The sequence below is a fragment of the Nicotiana tabacum genome, chromosome 19, assembly GCF_000715075.1.
Source record: "Nicotiana tabacum cultivar K326 chromosome 19, ASM71507v2, whole genome shotgun sequence".
Classification (NCBI taxonomy): Eukaryota; Viridiplantae; Streptophyta; class Magnoliopsida; order Solanales; family Solanaceae; genus Nicotiana; species Nicotiana tabacum.
This window is the reverse complement of record NC_134098.1, coordinates 78929123-78949042: the sequence shown is the minus strand read 5'-3', so window position 1 is coordinate 78949042 and position 19920 is coordinate 78929123. Positions and strand designations below refer to the sequence as shown.

The following is a 19920-nucleotide window of genomic DNA, read 5'->3' as shown; positions in this document are numbered from 1 at the left end:
AAATAATTTTTGTATCATTAAAAATCTAACTATTTGTAACAGATCAATTACCCTTCTCAATGGTTAATTGTTGAATAATTTATGATTATGAAAGTTTTATCACCCGCAAATATAAAAAGTATGCACATCCTTTAAATATCATGACTTATATGTTCTTTAAATTTTTGGGTGTGTTTGGTATAACGAAAAATATTTTTTTAAAAAACAAGAAGCAATCTTACTCATTTTTCGGTGTTTTGTACGCAAATCAAGGAAAATAATTTTTCTAGAGTATTCATAAATGATTTAGATACAATAAACATGAAGCCATAAACTTTCGAACCAACAACCTTCTGAACTCACAAATTCCATAAATTTAGGAACCATTAAACTTTCGAATCCGTAAACTCTATAATTTATAAACTAGCAAACTTCCAAACATATAAACCTCCGAACTCATAACTTTGGAACTCGTAAAATTTTGAATCTGTAAATTGAAAAATAAAAGAATCGCTTTTTTTTGGCCACAGGAAGGATGTGTGTGCAGAAAAAGGGGGTGGGGCGGGCGAGGCGAGGGGGTGGCGATGGGGATGGGAATGGGGTGAGGTGGTGCAGAAAAACAAAAAAATAGAAAATTAAAAATACAAAAAAAATATATTGGGGATTAGCAGGGTGGGTTGGTGACGGAAGAAAAAAAACTAAAATTTGAAAAAAAATCTTTTTGGAGCGAGGGGCGGGAGAGGTGGGGTATGGGAGAGAAAGGGGAGGGGTTAGGGTTAGATGTGATCCTAGGTTAAGTTTTTGAAAAATATTTTTCTACCTTTTTCTAGAAAAGTTATTTTACTCAATTTTCAGTAAAATGTAATATCTAAAAAAATATTTTTTAAAATTATTTTGTGCAACCAAATAACAAAATGAAAAAACATTCCGGTCATACCAAACACACCCTTATCCTTTAAAAATAAAATTTGATTTCAATTCAACTAACTCAAGTAAAGGAGATGAAAGTAGTTGACTGCTTATAAAGGATAAAGAAAAAGATCTTAAAGAGTAAATAATTAAGGTATCGCAATGGACGCTAGTGGAATTTTCGGCTAATTATTAGTCCGAGTCCAACAAGGTATTGGAAAAAGAGAGATAATAATAATAGTAATAAAATTGAAGTTAAGGAAAAGAAAGTTTTGTAAAATTGTTGAATTGCCAAGAAGGCGGAAAGACACTCAAAAGAACTCAGTAATCAGCAGCAGACTTGGAGAGCAAGAGATTCCGTTCCGATCACACAAAGCGTATAAGAATTGCTTCTTCATAGACTCATCTCCGTCTCACCTTTTTTCTCTATTTAATTCTAGATTCTTCTATTCGGAAACCCTAGTTTCCTCCGTCCAAACCAGTTTTCCTCAGTCTAGATTACAATGGAGATCGACTCTGCCGAGTATCAGTTAAGGTGTCAGCTTACAGGTCACGAAGACGACGTATAATTCTTCACTCTCTTTATATACTTGCATTACTAGCACTCAAACTTTACAATTGTTGTTTTTTTTTTTTTTTGTGTGTGGATAAATTGCAATTTTACATGTGAATTTCAGCAAAACGTAATGTTTCTCCTTAAGACAGAGGAACTTATTCAGTTTTTTGTTGCTCAATTGATTGGATTCATGAATGCTAATGCTACTGATAATGAAACTTCCATAATTAGTCACTTAAAATCTTCATTGAAGAAATTTGTTGATACTTGATACACATGCGGAGAGAAAATTACCGGTCACGTCTCATTATATACTTGCATTACTAGCACTCAAACTTTACAATTGTTGTTTTTCTTGTTTGTGGATAAATTGCAATTTTACATGTGAATTTCAGCAAAACTTAATGTTTCTCCTTAAGACAGAGTAACGTATCAGCTTTTTGTTGCTCATTTGATTGGATTCATGATTGCTAATGCTACTGATAATGAAAACTTCCGTAATGATTCACTTAAAATATGTTCTCATTGAAGAAATTTGTTGATATATGTTATTGCATATGCGGAGACTTATGTGAAATTTCATCTTGGAATGTGGAAACAATTTTGTGTCTATTACATGAATGATTGCTTTAGTGTCAACTAATTTGTGTTTGAATTCGATAAAAAAGAAGAATCTGTATCAGCTTTTAAGTATTTTTCTTTTTATTTGTACTGATTATACACAACTAGGTTCGGGGGATATGCATATGTGACAATGTTGGTTTTGTGACATCATCTAGAGACAGAACCATTAGGTTTTGGTCTCCAGATGAATCAAACCACCGCAATTATACTACGTCAAAGATATTGCTAGGGCATACAAGTTTCGTTGGGCCACTGGCTTGGGTTTCTCCCGGGAAGGAGTTTCCTGAGGGCGGACTTGTTTCTGGTGGCATGGACACTCTTATCTTGGTGTGGAATTTGGCTACTGGAGAGAAAATTCAGACACTTAAGGGTCATAAGTTGCAAGTTACAGGTGTTGCTTTGGATGGCTCAGACGTTGTATCAACATCTGTTGATTGGTATGTGAGATTTATTACTTTTTACCGAACATGATACGCATCATTCTTTTTGCAGCAGAATTCCTCATCCTTATTCCTGATTAAAAAAAAAAATTCCTCATGCTTGTCAATCTAATCCGATTGACCTTTGTTACTCTAGTTGTACAATTGAAGAAAGAGAATTTGCTCGTCAATTTTTTGAACTGAATTAGCCATTGTTTTACTCTCAGTATATACTAGGTTTCTAATTTGAGTGACAGTGGGCACTAAGTCAATAGTTGAGTATCATGGCAAGTAAATGGAGATAGATCTTAAAGTAGAGGTAGTGTGAGCTTTAGAATGAATTCGAACTTTTGTTAGTGTAAAAGTTATCCGATGTTGTCTATATTACCTCATTTTGGTAATACAAAAAATGTATCATAGAGTGGTAAAAAGATTCTATTTTAGAAACTACTTACTAAAAAAAGATTCTCTTTTGACAATTGGGAACTATGGGTTTTAACAATGGATCAACTACAATTTGGAACCAGGATGTTTCTAGAGTAAGAGAGTCTTAAGTAATTTGGAATGAATTCTAGAGTAAGGGAGATAGAGTGAGCTTTAGAATGAATTACAATTTTTATTAGTGTAAACGTTATCCAATATTGCCTATATTACCATGTAATCGTGGATCGAAAACAACCTCTCTACCTCACACAAGGTAGGGGTAAGGTTGCGTACACCCTACCCTCCCCAGACCCCACTTGTGGGATCACACTGAGTATGTTGTTGTTAAAAAATCTATCATAGAGTGTGGTTAAAAGATTCTCTTTTAGAAACATTAAAAAAAGATTCTCTTTTGACCATTGCGAACTGTGTGTTTTGACAACGAATCAACTAGAATTTGGAACTACGGTGTTTGTAGAGTAAGGGAGTCTCAGTAATTTGGAACTTCTATGTACTAGCATGGTTGACATATCTTTTTGCTCATGCTTGTTGGAGCGTCCTGGGTATTTCCAATTTTGGCATTATGCCAGTTAACTTCTTTACATATGTCAAGGTCTTGTCCTGATAGCATCCTTTCTCGCGATGTGTCAAGGTCGATAGTCGTTAGTTGTTCGCATTTGCATGCCTGTCTAGTATTCCCCTCTTCAAATACCTTACTGGGTGCATGCCTTTCTGATGTTCCTCTTGTTAAATGGTTTGCCTACTGTTCTTTTGCGTCAAGTTCTGGCTGGTTACTGTCCTTTGCATGTTATAGGAGACATGCTTATACTTACATCCACATGTCAGTGAACTTCTTCCACCAACTTACAGGACCATTTTATTATTATCTGATTTTTTTTTTGTTTACATGTTCCCTGACACAGTACATTAAGAAGATGGAGGAAAGGCGAAGAGGTTGAAGTTTTGGAAGCTCATAAAGCAGCTATCCAAGCAATTATTAAACTGCCCTCAGGCGAGCTTGTTACAGGTATGTATTGAAGTTTTGCATTTTTACGCATTTCTACCTTTTCTGTTCATCTCCGGATACCCTCTCTGAATTTTTAAGATCTTAAAACTTTGTTGCGATCGATTCACCCATATTACGAGTTATCTGTGTTTCTATTGCAACTTTTTCAGCTTTTAGCATCGTCAAGATAATGTAGGTTGATACTAAAAAGATCAGTTTTTATATTGATTAGCCTGTGACTGATGCTAATTACGTTGGTATAAGGCTCAAGTGACACAACGCTGAAGCTTTGGAAGGGAGCAGCATGTATACACACTTTTTCTGGGCATACAGGTTTGATGCGTGATTTATTCATGTGAATGTGGCTCTGGGATATTTTTGTGTCTTTTATGTTTTTGTTTGTCTTTGTGATCTCTTTTGAAAGCACGTCTGCTACTTTCTCTTTCATCTATTTAATTTTGGTTAATGTCTCTCTTCAAGTATGGATGTTAAGCAAGTATGCATTAAAAGGAAACAAATATGGGTGGTGTTTGATGACTTATGAATAAAAACATTGTGATTTCCCGAAGTAGCATCTGCCATTTAAGATGATCAGATGGGTCTTTGATCATTCTAACTCTTTGAGGTCATTATCGTTCTATCTTCTTAGCCCCTTTTTGATTATATCTTTCTGTGTAAAAGCATGTTTTTTCCCATTGCTACGGTTGTTTGCAATGCACTCTCATGCAACTCCTTATGCTTGTTTGTCAGCCTTATCCTTTTCAAAGGTTTCATGCTGTGCTTATGATATGTGCCTTATGGATCGTTGCATCGTGCAGATACTGTTCGAGGCCTTGCTGCAGTTCCTGGTCTAGGAATTCTTTCTGCATCCCATGATGGGTAAGGTTTTGCTTTCTATTGTCATTCCTTCTCTTTACAGTTGTTTTTGATCTTTACTGTGCTATGCTTAGTGACCTTTGGTGCAACATACAAGAACTTCTGACTTGGGATATCAGAGGAATTTCATCTGCTTAGTTTAGTAAATAGTCGGGCAAGAGTTGAGAATCAAAGAAATACTCTATCTCTGAACTCGTCAAATGATTTACTTCTGATGTGACCCTATGAGTGCAAATTGTGGAAGAATATCTTGAAGGGGTCAGAAGAGTTCGATGGCAACATTAAGTTCAAATTAGGGAAGAGAAGTAGAATTCATTTCTGGAAGCACAAATGGTGTGGTGACAACTGACAACAGCCTGAGCATTGGCTTTTCCAACCATTTTTAGTGTCTCAAGTCAGTGGAACTTGATAATCCAGTCAAATTCACATATTTGATGACAAAACCTCATGAGGTTTGAGATTCCTGAGGGATTTACAAGATTGAGAGATAGAAAACTACAAAGAACTTTATGGAATTACTCTGTTCAAGAGTATCATATAGTTAGAATAGGACAATTGGAAATGAAAAGAAAAGGTGAGCAATTTATTCTGGATGGAATCCTTTTGTCACATGCTATTAAAGAGAGAGGATGCAGGGTTCCTGTCCTATCAGTTTGGATTCCTAGGATGGCGAGGAAGGTATAATCTTCACATGGTTGACAACAAGGGGTCCTAACTGCGGAATATTTTGGAAAAAAGGATCTTAAATTTGTCAGCTGGTATTTTATTATAAACTTCCAGATGAAGATGTGGGGCATTTTTTTGAGATGGGCGAAGATGTGGTCCATTTTGTCGGTGCATTGCAGTTGCAAGCAAGTTCCATTGGTCTTCGCTGAATGTTTTGGAGTCCGGTGGTCAATTCCAGCAACTGTAAAGCTTGTTATGTTTAGTTGGGCCTTGAAAAGGAGGATCAGGAGATGAAGGGCATGGGATGTAGGTTTGTTGGCTGTTATGCCGAGAGACCGCTTGAAGAGGTTGAAAGTGAGTTTGTACACCTGAGAACATGCTGTTGTTTTCTATTAGCTTTTGCTGCACTCATGAGCAATGGCGAAGCCAGGAACTTCATCTAGGGTGTTCAAACTTGAAAGAAGTAAAAAAAAATTCCTGATAAAGGGTGTTCAATATATGTTATATACCTCTAAATTCTAATATTTTACCTATATATACAGTGTAATTTTTTGACGATGTAGCTTCGTCCCTGCTCATGAGATCCCTGTTAGCACAGATATCTGGGTGTCATCGTGAAGAAACAGATCTTTGTGTAGGTTCTCTACTTTTTGTCAAAAAATGAACCTCTAGGGTTCACTCCACCTGCTTATTAGGTGCATGGTTAAAATTCTAAAGTTACTCTGTTTATCTCACAAAGCCTCTAGTTTAATCTTTTTCCTTTTTGTGCTTTTTCATCTTTAACAATGTGTAATTTCTAATCTGTACATATCTCATTATACAGTTCCATCAGGCTGTGGGAACTTAGTGGTCAAGTTCTGCTAGAGATGGTTGGTCACACTTCTATTGTCTATTCTGTTGATGCTCATGCCTCCGGGCTTATTGTCAGTGGTAGTGAGGATCGTTTTGCAAAGATCTGGAAAGGTGAGAATCCTTTTTTCCTTTTTGGGATTGCTTGTAATTCATCCATTGTAGTTGTGCACATTGTTTTCTTATGAAGTCTCTATATATGCAGCTCTCGCCATTTAACTAGATAAAGTTTTGTTTCAGAAATGAGGACACTGTTGTTGATGAAATGATTTAAACCACTTTTTATAAATTGTGAAGACGGGAGTAGTGCATGCAACTGTTCTGGTAGTTTCCTATAGAAGTGAAGGCTCTTTGGATTTTAGCCTCTGAATCAATGTGTTTGTACTTCAGTGCTTACTCTCTTGGCGAGTGGTATTTGTTCTTTCTTCTTCTTTGCTCTGCTAAAACTGTCATTGGTCTCCTCGATTAGGCACTGATTATTATATAGTAATATCTCGAAGGTCAATTAAATAACTGATGGATAATTGAAAGCCCCTTCTCATTCCTACAGAAAGGGGAAAAATGTATCACGCCCACCTCATCCTTAATTGTGAAATTCCTGTATAAAGAAGAATACTAAGTTCTGAATGGTGAATGCTTGTTGGTGGATATTGAGACTCCACACCCCCTCACTTTTTATTTTGATGAGGTTTCTTTGACAAAGGACAGTTTCAGATAACTGGTCTCTGAAAAGGTTGATTATTTTAAACCCCCAAAAGCTGTAATTTTGAATTCATTGATACCAAACTTGCACAAAACGCAACTCTTTCATTGTTTTACCATTGAGGATTCCATGTAGGCTGCCCTTAGTCATAGTAGCCACTGCTGTATCCTAACTGTAATTTGTTAATGTGCTTGACTACCTTGATTTTCTTACATTATGATATTTCTTATTTGATTGTCTCCCCCTGATCATGGACGTGACATCACTATGTGGCAGATGGAGTTTGTGTCCAAAGCCTAGAGCATCCTGGTTGTGTTTGGGATGCCAAATTCTTAGACAACGGAGACATTGTTACTGCATGCTCTGACGGTGTTGTGCGCATTTGGACAGCCCATCAGGATAAGATTGCTGACCAGCTTGAACTAGAGTCATATGCTGCCCAACTCTCACAGTACAAACTCAGTAGGTTCGGCATCCAGATCCTTCTAATTACTCTTTCTCTGCCATAACTTTGTGGATTCTGATTAGTCCTTGCAATATCCCTTTTGTGTAGCATTAACTTTTCTGTGATTATTAGTGTAAGATAAAATACTTCGCCTTGCTGTGCTCGCTCATGATAATCATGTCGCATCAAGTCTACAGTTACAAAATCTGTTCGAGTGTCCTCTTTATGTTTTTGTTTTCTCCTTTGTTTTTTCCTGTGTTATAAAAGTGCTTGCTATCTTAGGAAATTCTAGAATTTCAGGTCTGGTGTGTACATGAAGTTTGCCGAAATTAAACCTCTTTCTAGCTGTTCTCTCTCTCTTACATGTTGTTCTTGATTTAAAAGGATGCTCCGAGGAGCTTTGCTATTTATTTATCTAATTATATATAGGTTGGTCTGATTCAAGTTTTTATGTCATTTCATCTTTCAGGAAAAAAGTTGGAGGGTTGAAATTGGAAGAGCTTCCTGGGCTAGAGGCCTTACAGACCCCAGGTTTGATTATTATGATATAGCCTGATGCATATTGTTATTGTCCTAATTATTAATGGTTTGAGTTGGCTCATTGTTTTTCATAAGTTGTCTCCCCAATTTACTTTTGGATCAATCAAAGAAAAGTGTCTGTAATTTGAATAGTTGGATATGTGACTGATCATGCCCGACTATGCCTTATAAAAAGGACTAAGCGGTCGTTGCAAATATATTCCGGCTAATAAGTCCGGAGTCGAATCCCACAGGGAATTAACCTATCAAACACAGCTACTAGACTCGCACGAACTCACACAATCAATCTTCAGAAATAATTAAGTAACAATTTGGATGTTTACTAACTAAATATTATGTAATGAAAGTGCAACAATTAATAACTAACTACTACGGTTTGTAGACAAGAATTGGAATGATCTAAGGTTGTGATTTCCCCTATTGTCGGAATCCTTTCCGCTACGTCTTCTATAAATTTGCCTAAGTCTTCTATACCGATCATGAGCACTCTGACTGTCGTAACCCTCTCCCGAGTAATTACCACAATTTACTAGACATATTCTCCCGAATTACACTAGCTGGCCTTAAGTACAACTCACTCAGATCGCACCAAGGTTTCGTTATCCCTAATCCCACCTTTAAACCCTCCGTATTGATCCCTCATATACGTTAGGAGTGATGTTGTTCAACAACTACCTAAATATGCACTCTCTCCCGAGTAATACACACGAAATAGGCACAGCCGATTGAGGGCCCTTCAATCGACAACAATAATAATATAGTTGAACAAATAGAGAAAATACTACGACAAATCTATATTAACGTAACATGAAAATCATCCTCCCATAGGTTCCATCAAAACCCTAGATTAGAAGTTTAGCTACTCATACTCATAGTCACAATATCCAAAGTATTTTGCATAATTAAATTACAAAGTAAGGATAAAGGGATGTAGAAATCGATGAGTCTAACTCGCAACGGTTGTTCCACGAGCTATCCTTGCCTCCGGTTGCAAAAGTCCTCAAAAGTGGCGTTTTTAGGCCTATTTATATGTGTAGGAAAAGACCTAAACGTGTAGGCCAAGTCCTAGTCAAACCATGAGACGAAATAAGTCTTTAAAACTCGGAATGTACACGCCCAGACCTGGCCTCGCGAGGTCTACCGCCAGCTTGAGCTTGCCCCAGGCCTGGCGTCGCCAGCTCCAAAGCCTGGTGGACCTCGTGTTACCCTTCGCCTGGCCTGCTCTAACGCCCACTTTAGGGCTGGCTTCGCCAGCTTCCTCATTCGTAGGCTGCTCACTTCTTTCTTTCTTCTTTTCAGCTGTTTTCGAGCACACTTTAGACTTTAAGTATTTCTTTTTCTCTCCTTTCATCTCCAATTCACCTACACATAAAATAGACTCCGTTACGCACAATTAAAGTGTAGTTTATCATTAAAGCATATAAAATGCAAGGCAAATAATGTACGAAACTATGAAATTATAGCCACACATCAGTGACATATCAAAATTAGAAAAGAAGAAAAACAAGTAGTTACTTATTCATTTATATTCGCTTTTTCCGATATCGAAGTTCTCTCCTCTATCTAATGGTTTGTTTCTTGATGTGTTGAGCAGGTACTAGTGATGGCCAGACTAAAGTTGTCCGTGAAGGGGACAATGGAGTGGCATATGCATGGAATATGATGGAACAAAAGTGGGATAAGGTAATAATAAGATTTATGTTTATATTCTGTTTTCACTGCTATATTCTCCAATTTGATCATATATTCGTTCCTAGTTTTTTTGGGCTTTTTGAGTTTTTTTGTTTTTGTTTTGGGGGCACCTATGGAGGTGCTAGGAGAAGGGGGGGAGGATCCTCTGCTGTGTTTATTTGATAGTTTCTTGTGCTCAATAGCTAAAACTTTTGTTATGAATAGGCATGCCCATCCTATAGCTAATGTGTATTAGCTTATGTTACTGCTCTTGCATTTTACACGGCATGCATTTGTTGTGGATGCATGTTCTTCTCTTTAGTCAAAATCGCGCTTGAGTAGCTTCTGTTACTAGACTGTTTACATACTTGACGCTTTTGTCATATGCGTGCTTTGTTTTCTCATTGATCTGAAATCATGTCATTAAGGTGTCTGTTTCTAATGCTGTTTGTTATCAATTTAGATTGGTGAAGTGGTCGATGGACCTGATGATGGCATGACACGTCCTCTTCATGATGGAATCCAATATGATTATGGTAGGCACTGCTTATTCTGCTCTACCTTTTCTCGCTGGTCTTTTCGAGCTTTTACTTCCAGTCACCATTTAATTTATTTTTTGCATCCAGTGTTTGATGTTGATATTGGAGATGGTGAACCTGTTCGCAAATTGCCCTACAATCGCTCAGGTATTTTTGTTTTTGCTTACCATTCCAGGTTATTGAAGGAGAATGCATCTGTAGTATCTGGAATTATGCTCTGCTTTTTATCAGCATGGTGTTGGGAACTCTTAATGCTTGGCCACTCCTGACTCTGACTTTTCTAAGATTAAGCATCCATGGTCATGCTGGACTATCTTCTGTATCTCTCATGCAGAAAAATGGTCCAAGAGACGGACTTATGCTTTGTTTGCTGCCCCTTCATTTATTGAGTTTGCAGATGTTTTAGAATGTTTCTATGGATACCTAAATTGTATTAACGGGTTTTTGAATAGATATGGGACTTTTATGTTTTTTTTGGTGTGTGTTTTTGTGTGTGTGTTTGGGGGGGGGGGGGAGTGGTTAATATAATCTACATTTTAGTCATGTATTTGTCAATACATTTGCTATCTGGATAGGTTTTGATAATATGTTATCCAGTGTGGGAATGTTTTTCTGATTTGTCATTATTATGTTATCCATATTTATGTGAATTTTTCTAATTGAAATAATTTTGGCATGAAAACTTCAATGGCATGATTTAGGTTTTTATTTTTATGTTGTTGAATTTAAAATTAGAAGGGGAGGCTTGGCGTAACTAGTAAAGTTGTTGCCATGTGACCTAGGTCACGGGTTCAAGCTGTGGAAACAATCTCTTGCAGAAATGCAGGGTAAGACTGCGTACGATAGACCCTTGTGGTCCAGCCCTTCCCCGGACCCGGCGCATAGCGGGAGCTTAGTGCACCGGGCTGCCCTTTGAATTTAAAATTATCAGAACTCTTTAGTTACATTAATTGCTGGAGGAAAGATATGTAAGTAGTATTTTAAGGATGATTTATAAGTAGGTCCTATCACTTACATATAGGTTTAAGTTACATTTTAAAGTGAAGTTGGCACTAAGGAAGCAAACCGAGAGGAGATCAAGCTTGAAAGCTTGGGTAAATATTCTGTTTTGTTTTTTTAGGGTTGTTGCACTTGTTCCTGCATGCCATTTACATGGATTTTTATGTTTTGAAGTTTATGATATGCACAATCTGGACTTATAAATGTTTTCTTTTTTCTGCTATCATTCTGTATCTAATTTCTTTTTTGGGCATCAATTCTCTATTTCTAAGGCAGTCCTTCCTGATCTGATATCCGAACATTTGTTTGACTAATTGACAGATAATCCATATGACGTTGCTGACAAGTGGCTAGTCAAAGAGAATCTGCCTCTTTCATTCCGTGAACAAATTGTAGAGTTCATTCTTCAAAATACTGGTCAGAGACAGTTTACTCCAGATCCATCATTCCGTGATCCCTACACTGGCAGTAAGAAATTTTTATTTGGTTATGGAATAATCTTCACTTTTGATTTCTCTGATGCTTCCACTTTGTTCCTCTGTTTTCATGGTGCAAAAACATGTCTCATAGTTGTTCCCATTTTCTTGCTTGCAGATAGCGCTTATACACCTGGTCAACCTTCGAAGTCAGTTGGTAAGTTTGGAGTATTTCTAAAATGCCTTGTTTCCCAATTGGCCCTTTTTGCTGTCATTATACTATCAACTTACATTTTGTCATTATTACTTGCATAACAGCTACTGCAGCAAAACCTGCTTTCAAGCATATTCCCAAGGTACTGGATTCGATTCTACAGCCAGTCAAATGGCCTCCTTGTTCTGCATATTAATGTATATCCAGTTATATAACTGCAGGCACAGCTGCAGCCAAGTATGTTAAAGATGATCATTTTAGAGTTTGTTCTGTGTGATCATTGGTTTTTAGTGCAGCACATATAAGTTGCTGAAATTTTAAATATTTCAAGAGGATTTTTAGTTATGACTATTAGAATAGTGCCAATTTGTTTTTTGGCACTTCAAAAAAAAAGAAGAGCTCTTTTGGCTTCTATTCATTAATAGCTTTACATTATTGTAGATGTTTTATGATAGGAAATAGCAAATAGATTTGTTTGACTCGCTTTAGCATTCAGTACTCACATAAGTATAATTCAGCATGGCTTGTGATCAGGATTGCATAGTCAGTCCAAGTATACAATAAAAGGTAATTATGGATTATGGTGATGTAAACTTATTGTATACTTAATGAAACTTATGTACATATTACTCCATCTATCTGGATGAATTTGATGGTATGAGAATGGTTTTTCCCCCTATTCTGCTTGACTGGTTTTCTGAAGCTTAGTGCGGAGAAATGAACTGTGTCCAAATATATGAAGCAACCATCATATTTGGCTATTTGATTGTATTACAATTCTGAAAGGAGACCAACCACCTCTATCCAAAAAAAATAAAATAAAAATAAACAAAGCCAACCGCACAATTAAGTCCACTGTTATGCATGCAAAACTATGAAAAATAAAGCCAACTGCACAATTAACAGGCTTTCATTTTCTTTCCAGAAAGGAATGCTTGTCTTTGATGCAGCACAATTTGATGGTATCCTCAAGAAAATTTCAGAGTTCAATAGTACTTTACTGTCTGGCTCGGTAAGTTTTGTATTTGTAATCGATATAAATTTTTTTTGTCCTGCCATTCACAAGGTGTATAGAATTTTTTAATGACTCTTCCACCTTGGTATGTATATAACTAACACTATAAAAACGATAAAAAACTAACATTTTAAAATGGTTGCTCATCTTCTTGCAATTGAGTGATTAAGTATTTAATTTGCTTTGTCCGCAAAATAAGTGTCTGAAGTCTTTATGATCCCTGAAATGGAATGTACCTTTATGCTGTCATGTTCAAAATCTGAAATTTGATAAAGGTCTATTTTCCTTTGTGTGTCTTGTCTCATTACTAACACTTGTTCAATAAATTATGCTGAAGGAGCAAAAACATATGGCGTTGACTGAGGCTCATATGTCCAGACTGGCTTCTATCCTTAATGTTTTGAAGGACACATCACACTATCATAGCACTAAACTTTCAGATGATGATGTTGCAGTGGTGCTGAAGTTGCTAAAAACTTGGCCGTTGACGATGTTATTTCCAGGTGACTCTTCTGAGATATACTATTTGAATTAGAAGCAATGGAACGTTGGCATTGAGTAATGACAGTGAATGCTACGTGTTAGTAGGAATTGATTATCAATTTCAAGGCCTGTTTGGTTTGGATCTCTTAACATGTTTTAATTTGAATTCCCTGCTTTAATAATATTCAAAATGAGGATTAGTGTTTAATTTTTGTAAGTACGCCATGTGCTAGTGATATAGCCACATTTTAATTATCCTTATTTGTATTCACTCAATTATTTAATAATCACTTATTCAACTAGTGAACATCATTTCCTCAATTTAGACGAAACAGGCTGTCAGTGCAGCTAAGTTTTGGGAAAAACTTTAGTTTTATTGTTGGTTCGTGTGTTTTAGGGTAATATATCCATTAAAGGAGTTGTAGAGCCAAAGCTAAGCAATTTCAGGTGGTTGTCAAATGACCTAATAAAAAGTGTATGCTTGCCCTGACTCTCTCTTCCTTATATTTCAGCCTCTCTATCTCTTTTTTTTATTGTTTGCTCCCCCCATCCTTTTTTAAACAGGACATGCTCAGATTTCATCTCTAACTGTGGAATAGATTAGCTTAGTTCATAAGCAAAGACCTTTTGGATTTGGATTACTTTTATTTGATTTTTCTTGTGTGCTTAAAGTTTCCCTAATTTACTAAAATTTGTGTTTATTCAAACTGTTTCAATTCTTCCACCTTTGATCATAGAAATGGAAGTTGTTGAGAAGAAGTAACTCAAAAGAGATTGCATAATTTTCCTGGGTAGCTATATATTGGATATTAGAGTTGTTCCTGTAAAGTGGTTGATGCCATGCTAGTCCTATTGCTATGAAAGAAGAACATAGACATGGCTGTGCTTATGCAAATCCAACTTGATTATTCTTAAAGTTTGTCTTATTCTCTTATTGTTCTGATGTTTGTTCATCTTCCTTGGCAGTAATTGATATTTTGAGGATGATTATGCTGCACGCTGATGGTGCTGCTGTACTTTTCAAGCATGTCAACAATCCCAATGGTATTGAATTTGCAATCTCTTTATGACTACATTGCTTGTTCTTTATGTGGAAGTGTAGTTATGAACCACTTCAACAAAAGGTTCTGTGCAATTGTTTCATAGTTGTAATTGGAAATTTTTCCCTCCCTTTACAATATGAGTGCACTCAAAATCTAGTTACTGTGGCTGTGAGTGAGTTAGGTGGTGAATGCCATCGTCCGCTGCTTGCCTAACATGCAAAAGGGGGTGGGGGTGAATCTTGAATTTACCAGATCTTCTAGAATGGCGATGATTACCAATTTTTCTACCATGTGGGTTTCACAGTGACTCTTGTTTTCTAATTCTACCTAGTGACTCTTGTTTTCTGATTCTACCTAGATGTACTTATGGAGTTGATCAAGAAGGTCACTACCAGTCCTCCATTCCCTGCAAATCTTCTGACAAGTGTTCGGGCTTCGACTAACCTCTTCAAGAATGGATCCTATCATGATTGGTTGTTAAAGCATCGTGGGGAGGTTAGTGATTGTTCCATGTTGAATGCTGTGGTGGCCATACTTGCTAGGAGGTCTCTTTTTAGAAGTTAAATTTGCTCAGTAGTTTTTTTTTTTTTTTTTTTTTTGAGAATGTTTCCCCTTGATCCTTGTGTTTTTGAGTTGTGGTTGTTGGTTAATGCTTGGAGTTATTGGATTGATGAATACCTGCTTAGATGTCTTTTATTGCTTCCTACCAATCGAAAAGAAAAATAATTTGTTGCTTCCTGTTTGATGTAGATCCTCCAGAATTTCATGCGTCCATGCTGAATAGATCTCTGCTGCTCAACTTGAAAACTTGATTGTTATTTGTTAGCATCCTTATTTTCTTCTGGTGAAATTGGATATTAGTGCTATAAACATTCTCTGAAGATGTGCATACACTTGTTCATTTCCATTACTGTTTTTGTTTTTTATGCATTTTTAGGGGCCTTTGTGTGACTTGTACAGATTAACAGTGATTTGTGTTGTTTTTCCTTTTCCTGTCCTTGTAGGTTCTGGATGCCTTTTCCACTTGTTACTTATCTTCCAATAAGAATGTGCAGTTAGCTTATTCGACATTGATACTCAAGTAAGTAGTTGGATAAACATCTGTCTGGATGACTGTCCATTGCATAGTTAATCTGTCTGCTTCATAACATTCACGTTATCTGTTGCATCAATTCATATTTATTGTGGTCGTGTAGTTTTACACTTAAAGCATCCAAAGTCTAGCCCTTTAAGTTGAACTAATGGAAATCTTGTTCTTTTGACTTTTTTGTGCATTTAACTCATCAGAACTGCTTCTTTATTTTTGTTTGCTCTCTTGTAGCTATATCATAAGCCATTTCGCCTCTTCTGGTAGACCCCATAGAAGTGTGATGATTTAATTAGGTAGTAATTTCGGCGAAAAAATGGAGTATAATCAGTGAATTCATCCTTCTAAACGGTAGAACATGCACATAAATTTTGTATCGTGTTTAGGCTTCGAGGGATGAACTGATTATAATCTAATCGATTTGCTTTTTATTCTTTTCTGGCTAATTCACTCATGTACTAGCTGATGTTGTGTGATGTTTTTAGTTTCATATGCATTGAAGTAGAAGCTTCGGCAGACAACATCTCTCTCAAATAGAATCGGGATATTGAAAATTCTTTGTATAAAACTAAAAGCCCCTTTTGGCCTCTCCCTTTGCCTCTCTACTTTCAACATCTTTATTTTAGCCTTTTCTGTTCCAAGTATTCAATTGCCTTAACTCCAACGGACTACGTGCAGTTGACTTGATTGATTTCCAGAAGATTGACGTTTCACTCCCTACTTTTAAAACAGTTGACAACCTAATTTTTTGTTCATTCAAGAATAATGTTCCTACTTGTAGAAGGATAAATTTTCATATGATATTCAACAAATTATTTTTACATAAGACCCTCATCTCCTGTTTTTCTGTTATCAACATAACCTTTATCCTTACAATATGTTTAAGAAAGCAAAAAAATTAACATGTGATCGATATTTGTTCTATCCTATATGGAACTCATTCCTTTTTAATTTGTTTTGGAAAGTATCACAACTTTCTATATTTGGAAACTTTTTAACCATAAACTTCCCATTTTACCCTTAATGACATACTCTTATAGCCATAGAAATTCCATAGCATGTCTATGACTACAAGTTCTAAAGGTACTTATGGTATGTGCCGAAAGTCTTTTTTCTTCAACTTCGTACCCAATCAAACGCTGCCATATAAAATGAACCGGAGCGGGTACATATCTATTGGGACAAAGCAAACAAAACCATTTAGTAGAAATGAACTGAGTGGGCACCCAAGGGTGGGCCTAGTGGTCAATGAAGTCGGGGAGAGCATGAGGTCTTTGGTTCAAATCTTGTGCTTGTGGGAGGTAGCAGGTACCCTGTGGAATTTGTCGAGGTTGCGAATACCACCGTCATATATTAAAAAAAGAAGTGCACTGAGTGCTGTCCAAAGGTCTCCGAAATAGAAATATGTGTGTACTACCTTTTCGAGCAAGTTAATGATCTAGGCCTTCATGTCAATCCTGACTAAATTCTTCGACTTGAATTTTCAATTAGAAGCCTTCTTGGGAAAATCCCAATTTAAAACATTTGTGGAGCCATTTTCATCATTAGAGAGAGAAAGCCATGCCATTAGAGGTATGTAGGAACTGAACACGCTATCTTCCTAAAGGGTGGAGGATAAAACTTCTATTTTTAATGAACAAAAAATGAAATAGGAGGCATGGTGAATGAATTAATGGCCTAGTTAAAGTATTTATGACATTCTGAGTATTAGTGGAAGTAAATGAATACAGACAAATGCAGGCCATGATCGTGAATATGTATTAGTTGCAATAGTTCCCGATCTCTTTTCTGATCACTTAGTTTCAACTTAATCAAGCTAAGACAAGTGGTTACACATTTGCTCGTTGCATTTTGGTTAACCTATTTGCAAAATATTTTACCGCTTTTATTGCTAGGTAAATCAGATGACGATGATGAAAGTAAAAATTATTTTTGTGCATGGTTACATGAATCTATTTCTGCACTGCCCTTATTTCTGATATTATCCAGTTTCAACTATTTTCTTTCACGTTATAATTCTCACCCAGTGATTGATTGAGTTTACAGCTATGCTGTTCTATTGATTGAAAATAAGGATGAGGAGGGGCAGTCTCAAGTTCTTTCGGCTGCGCTTGAGGTATTTACCATTTAGTGATACTTCTTTGACTCTGGAACTATGACCTTCCCTTCCCAATTGTCTCTACCTTCCCCTTCCTGTGTCTTTCACTTCTACTTCTGCGCAACAAAGTATTAATGGTGTTTTTGTGGGAATACCTTTTCTACCTGAAGATTGCAGAAGAGGAAAGTGTTGAAGCCGATGCAAAATTTCGGGCTTTAGTTGCCATAGGATCACTGGTATGTTCGGTACTCTCATAGCTCTGTTCTTGAATTTTAAGTAGGAAGTATGCCTCAAACCTATACCTAAAATTTGTTTGTTTTACTTCGGTTTTTAATTCATAATATCTGAACTGTTGGCTGTTGAGATTTTGTTCTTGCATGTTTGGAACTCCATTACTTAAAAAAAAGTTTTGAAGGGTTCAGGCATGAACCAGTAACTCCAAAATAATGAACAGCGACAGTTGCTATGCTGTGCCCATGATGATTTCACTTTAAAGTTGGCATTTTCTTGTCGATTTCGTCTCTCATCTCTGTTAAATTGATTGCACGAAACATGGAAAGTAGATCCTGTAAATGATTCCAATCTCAGTGCTGCCTTGCTAATCTCAAATCCCAGAACTGATAAACATGTTAGTCCCTACTGGACTCATCAATCTTACTCTAGGAGTTTCATCATTTCTTATATAGCTTTATTGCATCACAGAGAATCTTTTTAGCGATGTCTCTTCCTTTATAATGGTATCCTGCTCCTTATTTTCTCAGTTAAGTGTTGTTGTAAGTTGGAAATCCTAGTAAATTTTTGTTTTTGTTTCATTAATAGATGCTTGAGGGTGTCGTAAAAAGAATTGCAATGGACTTTGACGTTGCAAATATTGCAAAAGCAGCAAAGGCATCTAAAGACACAAAGATTGCTGAAGTTGGAGCAGACATTGAGCTCATAACAAAGCAGAGTTGAGCTTAAGGTAACGCCTAGAACTATGAATCGGACGTCAAAATGCATGAAATTTTCAAAGAAACTTAAGAACTTTCAAATTTGCAATCGGACGTCCGAATCACGTCAAATCAACTTCGTAGCCTCGATTGTGGTTTATGACATTTTTTCCATAGTGAAGTTGGACGAAAGAGAATCATGCTGTAGTTGTTTATAGCTTTGGTCAACAAGAAGGATGCAGATAGTCTCTTCGGCAGCTAGTATGTTTGTAGCTGTAGGAGAGAGTTCCTTTATCTTTTATATACATGAGAGCGGCTCAATATTGTTGGTGGCCTAAAGCCAAATATTAATGAGATGCCTTAATTTTTATTAAAAAAACTTTCATATATTTTACTTGACTTGAAGTTTATTGGTTTGTTCAATTTTTGAGATGCAAAGTTATTAATATTCTTTTATAATTGAGTTATTCTAATAATTTTTCTCAGTCGATAATATCATTTATATACTTAATCTCTAATGAGATATTATACTAGGTAAGGTTTTATCAATTTTAATTTAGAAAAAAACATGTTCTATAAGGAATATACGCATTTGAAAAACAATCAAGTCTTGTTATGTGATTGAGTATATCGATTAGAGTATTCTACTTGTACTATGTTCTCTAATGTTTTTAATATGAAATATAAGTGTGACTTATGTTTTAATTGAGGTTAAGTAAATGTTTCTTTTAGATTCTTATCATCTAGTGATCTTAATTTTTCTCACAAAATAGAAAATTAAAGATATTTTCATATGATTCTAATTATTCAAATCTCAACGGCTAGCATCAACAAATAATCAATTTTTTTCCCTTTTTCTATTAAAACCATATTTTTTAAAAACTTTAATATACTCCAAAATTTGTACAGATTGCTATCATGTAAATCGAGTTAACTTCCCCATCTAATTACACATTAGCAATGAAATAGTTACCTTTCTTCGTACAGACTTTAGAAGGTCAAAGAAAAAAACAAGGTTCTTCCCACTAATTACGGTATATCACTTTAAATGATAGATAATCGCTGGCTACCAAACAATCTTTGAATTTTTTCTCGATAGAATCAATATTTATTTAACTAATAAATTGAGCAACAATTTTAATGAGTATTGAAAAACAAATTATCGGGCTAAGTTCCATATTCAAAAAAAGAAAAAGAAAAAGAAAAAGGAAAAGGAAAGGTTGTTGGTCGGGTTAGTTATAGTGTGAGAGTGACTTGACGGCAGTTTTCCACGTGGCTATACGTGTACATTATTCAATTGTTTGTTATTATAAAATAAATATTTAATAGTTAAGCCAAAACAAAAATTACCTCAAGAAATTATTCTGGTCTCTAGATGAGAAGCATCCGGATAGAAATTTCAAGTTAAACAGAGCGAGCTGCTTTATTAAA

At 35.9% G+C, this 19920-nt stretch overlaps 1 protein-coding gene across 1 annotated transcript; it reads left to right on the top strand.

Moving 5' to 3' along the window:
* Positions 1-969: 969 nt before the first annotated feature.
* Positions 970-18894, top strand: LOC107765477 (uncharacterized). Its single transcript, XM_016584131.2, has 22 exons — positions 970-1451; positions 2174-2505; positions 3834-3937; positions 4181-4249; positions 4735-4795; positions 6282-6421; positions 7287-7476; positions 7925-7986; positions 9590-9678; positions 10130-10202; positions 10293-10352; positions 11526-11672; positions 11799-11837; positions 11939-11976; positions 12760-12846; positions 13187-13352; positions 14299-14376; positions 14734-14870; positions 15380-15456; positions 17509-17578; positions 17731-17796; positions 18380-18894. The coding sequence occupies exons 1-22, from the start codon at positions 1392-1394 to the stop codon at positions 18512-18514; spliced, it is 2280 nt and encodes a 759-aa protein (XP_016439617.1). The 5' UTR covers positions 970-1391; the 3' UTR covers positions 18515-18894.
* Positions 18895-19920: the final 1026 nt, after the last annotated feature.